The 13,236-nt window shown below is 36.2% G+C and overlaps 1 protein-coding gene across 2 annotated transcripts in view; it reads right to left on the bottom strand.

Annotated features, from left to right (window-relative positions):
• Positions 1–2,184: 2,184 nt before the first annotated feature.
• pi4kaa (phosphatidylinositol 4-kinase, catalytic, alpha a) overlaps positions 2,185–13,236 on the bottom strand; it is a 34,260-nt gene continuing 23,208 nt past the window's right edge. For both annotated transcript variants that reach the window (XM_088071082.1, XM_088071083.1), the window contains exons 41-54: positions 12,818–12,985; positions 12,536–12,589; positions 12,304–12,424; positions 11,318–11,447; positions 11,166–11,236; positions 11,009–11,081; positions 10,133–10,313; positions 9,944–10,048; positions 9,144–9,269; positions 8,820–8,940; positions 7,950–8,109; positions 7,311–7,400; positions 6,306–6,389; positions 2,185–5,451 (exon numbers count right to left, since the gene is read on the bottom strand). In XM_088071082.1, the coding sequence (XP_087927208.1) occupies positions 5,400–5,451; positions 6,306–6,389; positions 7,311–7,400; positions 7,950–8,109; positions 8,820–8,940; positions 9,144–9,269; positions 9,944–10,048; positions 10,133–10,313; positions 11,009–11,081; positions 11,166–11,236; positions 11,318–11,447; positions 12,304–12,424; positions 12,536–12,589; positions 12,818–12,985 (1,536 nt within the window). In that variant the 3' untranslated portion in view covers positions 2,185–5,399. The remainder of the gene's footprint in view (positions 5,452–6,305; positions 6,390–7,310; positions 7,401–7,949; positions 8,110–8,819; positions 8,941–9,143; positions 9,270–9,943; positions 10,049–10,132; positions 10,314–11,008; positions 11,082–11,165; positions 11,237–11,317; positions 11,448–12,303; positions 12,425–12,535; positions 12,590–12,817; positions 12,986–13,236) is intronic.

Genomic DNA, 13,236 nt, shown 5'->3' with positions numbered 1-13,236 from the left:
AATTCACAAAAGTTCACACACACACAAGCGCACGCACGCATGCACGCACGCACGCACGCACCATATTTAACAAAGAAACAAATTAAATCAAAATAAATAAAAGTAAAAAAAACCAAAACAATATTTTGACCACTTATACCATTAATATTAGAATAGTTTTAATTTAATTTTTGTATTTTTTAAAGATGAAATTTACAAAATTTCTTTTTAACTATATTTAATAAACTTTTCTCCAGTCCATTTTTTTCTCCACCATCCTGCATCTAACTGTTTGCAAATTATCATTTTGCAAAGTCAAAAATCTGTTAAATCTGAACAGAACTGAGGTAATTTCCTTGTTTGAATAGAAATCAACTGTTTGATACTATAATAAAATAAGGTGACAGCTTTCTTTATTGCAGCAGCGATCCCTTACTGTTTTCTTTCTCCCACTCATTTCATGAATTATTTTATTTTATTGCTCACAAATAGAAACACAGTGGCAACAAGTAGAAATAACCCGGTTCAAATGGCATATGTTTTACATATAACAGAGACAACATTTATCTGCACATTCAAGCGTCAGTGTGTGAAGCATCATTCAGTCTGATAATTATAGTGACCTATTGTCATGATTGCACTCAGGACTGTACATAATTGAGCGGCGGCCGTGCCCGGAGGCTACAGTCTTTATCCGCCTGCATGAAGTCACCTGCTGACTGTTTGACATCGTACATACGCTGCTGTTCAGACTATTTATAATCTGTTTTAAATTACCAATAAATGCATCCTTGCTGTGCTTTTCATACCCACATTCAGTGACTGAAAAGACACAAAAAAGAGTTGAATTTGCATTTCAAAGCCATGAAATGCAAAATAAAAGCCATTTTCTATAAGGAGCAGCAGCTGTATGGAACAAGTGGAGCCGATTTGACTGAAACACAAAATAAAACGAGAGCAGCTGTTGAGCGATGATGGCGGCTGACGTCTTCCTTTATGAGTTGAGAATATTCTCCTCTTTAGGATAAATAAAGTCATTAAAAACCCTCGTGGATCAGCTGGAAAATGCATCGTCACATAGCTGAAAACATGTCTGTACTTTTACTCGGATAATACATTTGAATACTTCCTCCACCACTGATTATCTGTCGTGTTTATCGCTGAGTACCGGATGGCACTCTGGAGGTAAAACATGCTTTTACAGAGCTTCAGTGATTGATGGAGAACCGGGAAACATAAACACCCGGCAACGGCTATGGCCAACGCAGAGGCAGTTAAACAAGAAACAAGAAAGGGGCAACAAAAACGGGATGGAGTAACAAAAAACAACAAGAAAGGGGCAAAAAGAAACAACAAATAAGCACCAAAAACAAAAAAAGGGGCAAGAAGAAACAACAAAGGAACAAAAAAAAAAAACAACAAGCAATGAGCAACAAGAAACAGATGTAACAAGAAAAAACAAAGCAACAAAAAACAAACAAGGGGCAACAAGAAAAAGAGGACATGCAACAGGAAAAAATGAGGCAAAAAAACAACAAAGGAGCAACAGAAAAAAAGGGCAATGAGAAAGGACAAGAATGAGACAACAACAAAGGAGCAACAAGAGAAAATAAGAGGCAACAAAAAACAAAAACTGGCAACAAGAAAAAGAAGACATGAAACAAAGGAAAATGAGAGGCAACAAAAAACAAAAACCAAAGGGGCAACAGAAATTACAAGAAAGGGGCAAGAAGACTCAACAAATAAGCGACAAAAACAAAAAAAGGGGCAAGAAGAAACATCAAAAAGGGACAACAAAAAACCAAGAAGCAGATGTAACAAAAAAACAAAGCAAAAAAAAAAACCCAAACAAACAAGGGGCAATGAAAAATGACAAGATGGGGCAACAAGAAACAAGAAAAAATGAGGCAAAAAAAAAATCAAGAGATGGAACAAAAAAAGGGCAATGAGAAAGGACAAGAATGAGACAACAAAGGGGCAACAAGGAAAAACAAGAGGCAACAAAAAACAAAAACTTGCAACAAGAAAAAGAAGACATGCAACAAAAGAAAATGAGAGGCAACAAAAAACAAAAGGGGCAACAGAAATGACCAGAAAGGGGCAAGAAGACACAAGATGCAAAGAAAAAACGAGGCAACAAACAACAACAAAGGGGCAACAAGAAAACATCAAGAAAGAGGCAACAGAAACCCTCAGAAACCTGAATCTGGTGAAATGTTCACACATTTAATCTGGAAATAAGAATTTTTCACACGTTATCAGAACAAAGACGTGATCTCATCTGATCCGGCAATGATGCTGCCACGAACTGAGCAAATACAAACACACACACACACACACACACACACACACACACACACACGTGTTTATATATACTCAACACGTCACATATCTGACTGACAGATTACAGCCGACAACAGCGGTGACTAACTCGTTTCAAATACAGCAACTGAATAAATCCACTACATTAAAAAGGGCTCCGTGAAGAGCCGATCACAGCGGCGGCGGCCCTTCAAGTCTCTCCACGGGAGCCACGACACAAGAACTCGTGTTAAATATACCGAATTATGTAACGACGGAAAGTCAGAGCTGCAACAGAAAAACACTTCTCGCACGAGGGTCGGGGTGGCAGGATTACAGCGAGTTCATCTGCTGAACACAACGCACAAATACAGCATCAATATACACGAATATATTGCATAAAGTTAGTCTTTTTTGTCAAGTATTACTACAGTCGTGTTTCTACCTAAGGGTAGGAGAAAATGGCTTTTTAGGTGTAATCATCATCTGCATCAGTACAAGCAAATTCAGACAAACGAAAAGGTTCGGTAGTCTCATATTCACAGAGGAATGTTTCCAAACAGGGTCACAGCGGCTGTAAAGGGTCTGCAGACATATTTCTGACACGTTTTATTAGACGGGACAAAAGTCTGTGTGACGCCGAGCGGATGGCGAGCTCCCGCTCCACGCCGTGTGCTGTTTTAACCCGTTTCTACAGGCTTTTTCCACCACAGGAACATAACGAGTTTTTATCACAGGTTCTGCTTTTTTATTTCCACTGGAGCCTCCACCGAGCTCTGATTGGGGGTTGAATAAGCCTAAATTTTTTTAGAAAGGACTCTTAGCTTAGCAGTGATTTGGGAGAGATTCCAGACATTAAGGTATGTTTTCTAAATTATTTTTTCTTTCTTTAATTTTTTTGGGCCATTTTTGAAGAAAAAAATAATTAATTATATATATATATATATATATATATATATAATAAATAATAATTCTTTCGTCAATTATTTTATTTTATTTTTTCCCGCGATTTTTAAAGAAAACATGCCAGCCGCTTTAGAAGTCGTGTTTTCTTTACAAAATTTTGGCCGTTATTTTTTCTTGAAAAAGTTTTGGGTGCTTTTTTTTTCTTTTAAAATTTTTGAGCCATTTTTAAAGAAACATGCCCACAGTTTTGGAAGGCATGCTTTCTTTAAAAAAAAAAAAAAAAAAAAAAGTCACTTTTTTTTTTTTAAAAATTTTTTTGCCCAAAAATGTGGCATTTTTTCTTTCTGTAATAATTTTTAAAAGATGCCTGCAGCTTTGGGAGGCATGTGTTCTTTAACAAATTGGCCATTTTTCTTTCTTTAAAGATTTTGGGCCATTTTTAAAGAGAAAATTTGGCCCCTTTTTTAATAATGTTTGGCCATTTTTAAAGAAAACATCCCCACAGCTTTGGAAGCTATGATTTCTTTAAAAAAAATTTAAAATGTTCCAAAATTTTATGGTAATTTTTCAAGAAAATATTTTGTACTTTTTTTTGGTGATTTTTAAAGAAAGAATGCCCTTGGTTTAGGAAGGCATGTTTTCTTTAAAAACAACAAAAAAACTTTTTAAAGCAGTTTTTATAGAGAAAAAGGGCTATTTTTTCCACTTTATTTATTCCTATGAAACAGCACATAAAAAAGTTGTTTGTTTTTTGAAATGATGTAGAGCCAAAAATGACTTTTTTTTTTTTTTAACCACACAGAACCGGTTGTTACGTTCCCGGAGTGGAAAAAAACCTCTAAATAACCTTTCAAAATGTAAAAGCTGACATGAGCACATGTGACATGACGGGCTCTGAGGATAAGCATCAAAGCAGCACAGTTATTAAAATCTTCTGATTAATATTTTCAACACATATAATTTTCACGGATAAATCGCACTGAAATACCGTGTGATAATTGATCCGTGTGATTCTACAGTAAATATCTTACAGTAAATACTACAGCATCTTTACGCTTTATTTCCTAAATACATTCCTAAAAACTAAAGTTGGGTTAAATGCTGATTGATTCCTGCATTGGTTTGTGATCTATCGGCTTATGTTCGACTAAATAAGAAATACTGCAGTTTGATTGATCATTTGATTAACCCTTTGAAACGTGAGAAAATTGGTTTGTTTAATTCAAACACATGGGAAGCAGGCAATGAGTAAAGAAAGAATGACACGAAAATTAGCAAGAAATTATTAAAAATATGTAAAAAAAACCCAAAAAACCTTAAATTAATTTTTTAAAAAAGAGGGGAAAAAAAGAAAAAAAGGCAAACAAGACCTGGAAAAATTACTTTAAAAATAAGATAATTCTGCAACAAAATTTTAAATATGTAATTATTATAAATGCATTTTTCCTTGTTTTTTTTCCAAGAATTTTCCCCTTAATTTTTAAAAAATACTTTTCTAAATCTAGTAATTTCTTCTAAATTTATGGAACATTTCTTACCAAAAAATTATTGCCTTTTTTCCTTGTTTCTGAAAGAAACTGCACCAGTTTGCTCCGGGTTCAAAGGGTTTAAATACTCGTGAAAGGCGTCTGAAAGCAGCACAAGAAATGTGATGTTGCTCTCAGAGGGTTAAACTGCAGATTGTGTTAATCTCTCATTTCTGCTATTTTAATCTCCGTTAAAGATTGTGATCATAAAGGCAGGTGAAGCCGAAGAAATACTGAGATCTATAAAGTGCATAAAAGTGAAAACAGCATCGTGACAAAATGATAAAGATGATAAGAGCTGCTTCGACAAACACTGTTAATATGGCTCCTTTTATGGCCATCTTCCTCTCGTGTGACAGTTAGTGTCCGTAACAAATAACAGCATCAAGAAGGAAATACTTAAAGGGTGATTCGAATACCTCTTTTGGTAAAAGTCTCACGTTGTTCTTTACTCTCAAGTTAAACAAAGAATTAAGACTCAGAATTAAGAAGTACGTTATAAAACCCGACAACTTACAGAGGAAAAGTGGAATATTAGGATCAAAGTGCCGTGTCGTTGTCTCAGAGTGGGATACACACGCGTGTAAAACGCACCCACCGTCTTATTAAAACCATCGAAACGACGGTTTGGATTGCTTTCGTAGAGACGTTCCTGTTGGACGTCACAGTGGAGGTCCGGCAGAAGTCTCAGTAAGGAATTTGGTTCTGGTAATACTGCAGCATGTCGTACGTTTTGCTCCTGTCGGGAACAAGTTCATGAAAATGTGTTAGCACAGTAGATCGAACACTGTTTGGTGCATTTTATAAACTTTTCATTCTTTTACTTTTCACTTTTCACTTTTCATTACACGTTTTTTTTTTTATAATTTCACTGTGGTAATGCATACATTTTGGCAAAATTGTGTATTTTTGTTGAATCAGTGAGTTTCCAGCTCAGCTCCTACAATAAGTCTAAAACACTGTGGAAACTAAATAGTTACATTCAGACTGTTAAATGCAAAAAATGCTCCATTGAAACCCATTCAAACTGACATTTCAAAGCAGAAAAACAGGACTTGTATTATTTCTGGGTGTCATTCTGGGCTTTTGACTCTGAATTTGTCATTTTGACTATTTTCCACCTGATGAGGTCATTTTGACCATATTTGGCATATGGAGGAAATACATGCTGTTTCCACTAGGTGACCTGTCACAATCAATATTGCTGCTAATCACTGACATATCCCAGACTGTGATCATCCAAAAATAATCTAATTAGCATGTAGTATATTGAAAATTATTCATTTGTGTATGTGTTTTGTTTTAAACCTAAAAACATATTGGCATCATAGCATTTAAAGGGTTAAAATTCTGAAAATGGGTGGATATTTGTTATGTATGATTAGGGCTGATGTTGGTTACTCAACAACTCAATTAAAGTTGAAAATCACATTAATGTATAATATTTTTTACAGCCTGATTTTGAAAAGGGCATTTTGCGTGCAGAGCGATACGAGTGCGTTTCATATTAAAGCGGGCCCTAAAGGGTTAAAACTTCTCGTGATGTCGAATGATAAACCTGTGAGAGATTGTGTGAGGTGTGATTTTTCTTACCTGCTGCTGAGGAAACAGCTTTGGATGACTTTGATGATGAACGCTGCTGCTTCTTTCTCACTCATTTGAGGATTAAATCGTCCTCTGATTAAAGCAAAAACAAAAACTAGAATTACCGCCTCGTGATCGAGTGCCTTCGTTACTCGTCAGGTTGAGTCACAGTTTACATCAACGTGTGCACAGACTCGAATGTCGCCGTGACGAATATGTACATTGCTGCAAAGAAGCTACAAATTCTAAAACAGCGGCAGCACAGAAGATTTATACAATCGGCACAATTTACGGCCAAAAACACGTGACGAGGTCACAGTGACCTTTGACCACCAATTTATAATCAGTTCATTCTTGAGTCCAAGTGGACGTTTTTGCCAAATTTGAAAAAAAATCTCTAAAGGTGTTTTTGAGATATCATTGTCAAAATGGCCTCTGACCATTAAATTCTAATCAATTAATCATTGAGTCTAATTGAACGTTTGTGCCAAATTTGGAAAATTTTCCCTCACCGTGTTCTTGAGATATCGTATTTATGAGAGTGAGACAGACGAAGTCACAGTGACCTTTGACCACCAAAATCTAATCGGTTCAGCCTTTAGTTCAAGTGGACGTTTGTGCCAAATTTGGAGAAATTCCCTCGTTTCGTGTATGTGACCTAAGCAGCTGTCAAAATGAACACAAATGGAGACACATGTGGACAGTGACGTGTCTCTGCTGTCCACTTGGGTTCTGATCACTAATGTACATTAATACCAGATGTAAAAAACAGCTCTTTTTGTGCAAAATATGCTTTAAAAACAAACCTGTCTTGCCTTGTTTTACTTTTTCGCCTCTGAACGTCCACTAAAATGCCAAAATCAATCATAAACACTTCAAACCTCCATTACAAAGTAGAACAGAAGTAGAATTTGTCCAAAAAAACCATCAGTTTGTGAAATTATGTTTACAACATAAATCAGTATCGTGGACACAAAAGTTGTTTCATATTTTACACTCTACTGTTGGACTTACTTGAGGAGTTTGATGGTTTGTCCTCTGAAGCACGGCAGTCCGGTGTCCAACATGAGCGTCACCAAGGAAACCACTGCGTCCATGTACGGTCTTTCAGATCACAGAAGAAGAAAAAGAATAAACAATAAAACTCGATGAATTAAGAAACTGATTGACTGAATGTTTAAAATACAGTTATTTTTTTGGGTAAGAGATTTATTTTTGAACTTACAGAAAATCGTTTCCTAATTTTCTCTCGTTTTTAGAGAGATTATTTTTGGTTAGAGGGCGTTATCGTAGAGAGACAGGGAACAATTAAGGACTGTGAAAGACAATGTCAACATTAAGTCCGTTTTAAAGGCTGATGATCATGATGACTGTGCTTTTTTTTGTTCCTTAGTAATAATATCTTTGTCTCTATGGGAATTTTTTTGTTATTTTGTTGTTTTTTTTATGTATTTTGATGGTTTTTTTGCTAATATACTGCATATTTTGTATATTACTTTAATGTAAATGTAATTTAAAAATAAATAATAAAGTAAAAACACCCCAGCAAAATTCTCTGTGTGGAATATAGAGTTCAAACCCAACAGCTTTCTGTCTTTTTTCACCTGAAACAAAGCCTGAGGAGGATAAACAGTCAAGTTTAAATGTTCTCACCGTACGGCCAGATATCCTCTGACGCACATCTCCATGAACCATTTGAACGGCGTAGCCTCCATCTTCCCTCCCATGATCATCACCATCTCGTCTGTCAGCTTGATGTCGGGCTCCCAGCCCAGGTTTCCTCCGGGAGAGCTCTCAAACATGAAGCCGAAGTCTGCAGAAAACAATATTTAACCCTTTAAACCTGGAGCGGCATCACTTTTCTCCTTTCACAAATATTTAAACCTTTGAAAACTTGAACAAATTGGTGCGATTTTTTTCAAATACATGGGAAAAATGGTGAACTGTTCTGTTACGTCTGTGTATCAGTTTTTGGGTTTATCGTATTACTCAGGCTGTATCACATGATGCATATATTTATTATTTATTACTTTGTTGTATTTATTAAGAGAATGTCAAATATGTATTTTATTTGTTATTATGTCCTTTTAGTAATGTTCTTTTAATAAAACAAAAATGTCTTTCATTGCTCAGACATTTATGTGCTGTGATGATAAGGCAATGAACAACTTGGAAACAGATGTTCCCCAAATTGCAAGAGATTTATAGATTTAGAAAATTATATTCTAAAAAAACTAAGAAAAAAAAGACAAAGCTAGGGAAAAATATATATATTTATGTTACAGAATTATTATTTTAAAAACTAATTTTCTGCTAATTTTCTTGTACTTTTTTTTTTTTTTTTTTACAAATTTCTTGCAAATCTTTGTATAATATAATTTCTTCTTTTGTTGCTAATGTCCTTTGTCCCATGTTTTTGAGAGAAATCTCAGGTTTCAAAGGGTTAAAAGGGATCTAAAAATGATGAGACCAGAACAATAAGTTAGTCCAGACCTCAGTAAAGAGTCCGTATGTGTATCATACCGATGTGGATGAGGTGGCCCTTGCTGTCCAGCATGATGTTTCCGTTGTGTCGGTCTTTGATCTGCAGCAGGAACAGCAGGAGGCTGTAGGCGGCCATGCTGCGAATGAAGTTATACCGAGCCTGCGGAGAGGAGAAAAAACAACGATAAATCAGTGAAATTCTGCTCGTATAAAGATGTGACGACACTCATCCTCGCTCACTGACACAATCTGTGCCCCAACATCTCCATCCGTCCTGGCAGTATTTTCAGACATTTACAGAGGACAACACAAGGCGGGTTTACAGTGGACCAGTTAATAAAGGAGGAGGTCAAAGTCTCCGACCTTCTGGAAGGCGAGGGTGGATTCATCTCCGTACTGGTTGCGGAAGTAATCGTACATCCCGAAGTCCGTCTGTCTGCCGAGTTGGTCTCGAGATTTGCAGTCGGGGATGCACTCGATCACGCCGCACTGAGGAAGAAAGAGGATCTGTTAATAAAATACCTGATTATGACAATAAAAGTCTGTGTTAAGAACCAGCCGTCAGCCATCATTCACATCAATAATGATACATTTACCGGTGTCATTTTTTGAGATACGGGGATGAAAAAAAACATGGATGAGTCAGGTCAAACACACAAGTGATGAGAGGTTTTAAAAACGTCTCTAGTTTGCAGCACTCGTATGTTTAAACCACTTTTATTTTTTATTTTTTTCAACTTTTTGGTCATTTGGAATATAACAAAATCTTCCTCGGTAAAAGGAAAAACTTAAACCATCATTATAGATTAAAAATAAATAAAAACTAAAAACAAATAAGTAATAATACAAATAAAATAATAATAAAATTCATCTACTTATACAGCAATGCTTGCATACATCTTTTATTATAAATTCAAACCAAAAGTTAAACAAACATAATCCCTTGACTATATAAAATCAGATATGTATAATCCAAACTACTTTTTGAGAATAAAAAAAGCAAAAACTGACATTATTTCACATTTTTTTCATTTCTGACATCAAATATACTATAAAAATGCTCACAATGATTGTGATAGACATGACGATAGTGATATTTAGAGACAGGAGGTTTAGGTGAGAGGATACAGGATTTGAGTGTGTGCTGGGACACGCAGACTCACCCCGGGTGCCGTGGCCACCACTCTGTAGGGGAACACAAACAGATCCAAACCCACCAGCTGGAAAATATTCTTGAAGAGCCCAATGATCTGCAGAGCGAGCATATCCTGCAGAGAGACAGGAAACGCAGCATCACGGCACGATAAATGTCTCAGAGGACGAGCTCAGCGGGCTGAAAGACGTGAAGTTACCTGTCTGCAGTCGTCTCCCACTTTAAAGATGGCGGCCTGCCAGCAGACCCGGCGTGAGCCGTCTGGATTCTCCTCTCCGTCCTCCAGAGAGTCCGAGGGGCAGCGGAGACCCTCCCTCTCCAGTTCACTCACCCCGCAGCGCTTCACCTTGAACTTGGCCAGGTACGGCGCCTTGGCAGCACTGCGAGCACACGCAACACGTTCCCGTGAGGTAAACGTAGACAGATTTGCAGCATACAAACACAATTTTATACATACATTTCCAGGACTTTTCCATGACTCCATAAATTCACCAAAACGACTATTGACTATTGACTATTGGTTCTTTTTCATTACTACATAACAGCTTTTTAAAATATATATTATTTTAAAACAACAATGAAATCAGAACAAGACTAGGACTAATTATTGAAATATAAGTAAGGGACTGTTCATTATTTATGAGAAAAAGGGGGAGGCATGTCAAATATTTTTTTAAGCACTGGGGAGTTTTTTTTTGCTTAGGGGAGGGGCATACAACTTTAAATGGCTGTATTTAATTTTTTTAAAATTTAAATTATTATTATTTTTTTTTTAAATAAATAAAAAAAAAAAATTTATTTATTCTTTTGGTTATTTTTAAAGAAAACATTCAGCAGATTGCGATTTTTAAGGACAACATTTGGGCAGATTTTTATTTTTTATTTTAGTAATTTTTGAAGATAATATTTTGGTAATTTTGGTCTTTCAAACCCACATAATGTTTTCTTTAAAAATTCCCAAAATTACACCATTTTCTCTGCTAGAAACTGTAAAAACTGAAATTATCTTTGGATTTTCAAACTTCTTCAGTCCTTTAACACATCATGTGTCATGATACTGGATCTCCCGTTTTACCTCTGCATGGGCGTTCCAGACTTGTAGTCGATGTCCAGCACGATGGCTTCAGGGTTACTCGGTAAGTAACAGCCTAAAAAACGCCAAAAAGAGACACATAAATCACTTCAAACTTCAGTAACGTTTTTTTTTCACGCGCTGTGGAAAAACACGTTACCTGGCTGGACTTTGATATCCGACAGAGCTTTGAGACAGGCCCTTTTCCTCTCCTCTCCCTTTGGGACCGGCCTGGAACATTAAAAATTCAGATTTAAAGAAAATACTCGAATGTTTGACGATGATTTGCACAGTTTTCAGTGATGGATTTACTTGAGAATGGCGGACACGTTGGTGATCTTGTTGAAGAATTCAAACTCTCGCTGGTAGAAGTCTTTGGCCGGACCCAACAGAGAGCCCGTGATCTCCTCGACCATCTGCTCCAACAGGTCCCCGATGTCCGCTGCACCGATTAATGAGGCGGAGATAATGTGATTACATCCACTTCATTTGATTTAATCAGGCTTAATAAGGGTTTTCCCACGAGGTGGATGGTATAATTACACATTACTAAAAAAAAATATCCCATTAACCTATTAACCTTTTAACAGTCACACTAAGAAATACCTTTATAGATTATAGATCGCAGAATATGTTAACAAAAAGCATCCATCTATTAAGATTTTTCCCTTGTATAATGCATTGTAAAAAGTCAATGTAATATAATAAAAATCTGAAAAAAGGGATGTAATATAATAAACATAAAGATACATAAGAAAAAATAAATAAAATGCAAATAAAAATGTATTTAGTAAAATAAAGTCGATAGAATTTATGGTAAAAAAAAGTCAATATACAAAGTATATAAAGTATATAAATGTAAACAAACAAGGCAAACAAAGCAAAGGCAAAATAGAGGGGGAAAAAAAAGATTTCTGGCATTGCCCAAATTAATCCACTGTTCATTAAAGCGGTCCATTTTCACCTGTAACTTTGCTGTCATTTTTTAAATAATAATCAACACACTTTTCGCCCCGTCTCTCCAGAGGTTTATACTGGGGGGCTGCGGCTTTAGACAGGAAGCCGGTATCATCTTTTTTGCTGTTAAAAGCAAAATCCTCAGTAAATCCTCCTTTTGTTTTTTGTTTTTTCCAATTCACTTCACTGATTTTGACTCTTCTGTGTAGGTGCGTTAACACGCGTCACGTAAAGGCACGTATACGCACAAAAATGCTCATGACGTAGCCGAATGTGTACGCGAATGCAAAGTTAAACAGCAAGTTTATCTGCAGGCTTAAATTTTCTCGGCAGGTACTCACGGTCTTTCTGGTGTCCCTCCTCGTCCATGAAGATGTTGGTCTTCATGTTCCAGATGAACTGGTGGGCGAGAAGCTGAGACTTCTGGGCCGCCCACAGGATGTACTCCCTCACATAACCCATCTGAGCAGCACAGAGGAGCAGAGTTTTTAACTGCGTCATCAAGGACGATTAAATCAAAACAGTTGCTGATTAATTTCTGTCAGTTTATTGATTAAGTTGAAGCAGTTTTACCTTATCGTAACGGAGCGCCTGAACAATCTGAGGAATGTAGAACAAGATGGCGTCCTAAAACACGAAATAAACACATGTAATTTTAGGAGAGCTGTGACTTTCCCCAAAGTTGTATTTCTGTACGACAATGACCTGTGAGTGTGACTTTTTTTTGCAAGCATGAGCGAGGAAGAGAGGCCCCCGTGATTGTATATAATTGTATTAATTGTTAATCAGAGCGACAGACAGGGATCAATAAAGTATTTCTGATTCTCTGATTCTGACTCTGAGTGTGAGACTTACTGGAGGAAAGGAGCGCAGCACTTTAACCCCGTACTGAGCGGTGAGAGGATGAGGAGGGTACATGCTGCTGAAGTAGGACAGACCGGTGGGCGGGTCTGCTGGAGCCCAGCACAGGATGTGGCTCAGCTCGGGAGAGTCGGCATCGATGGTGTGCCACGTCACCAGGAACTACGAGGAGAAAAAAACAACATTAATTCACAAACATAAAAGTTAAATTTGTTAGTCTTTTCTGTATAGATATCTATAAATATATTTATTTAATATTATTTAATTAATTTATATTATTTTTATTATTATTTATTTATTTTATTAATTTATTTTTTAGCATTATTTTATTTTATTTATTTATTTTAACTTTTATTTATTTTATTTTTTTCTTCTTAGATAATTTAGGGTCTGTGTATGTGTTTGCTTGTGTT

The sequence above is a fragment of the Plectropomus leopardus genome, chromosome 20 (genome assembly GCF_026936395.1).
Source record: "Plectropomus leopardus strain MGB_pleo_1.0 chromosome 20, ASM2693639v1, whole genome shotgun sequence".
NCBI lineage: Eukaryota > Metazoa > Chordata > Actinopteri > Perciformes > Serranidae > Plectropomus > Plectropomus leopardus.
Note: the sequence above shows the minus strand (reverse complement) of the source record. Positions and strands in the feature narration are given on the sequence as shown.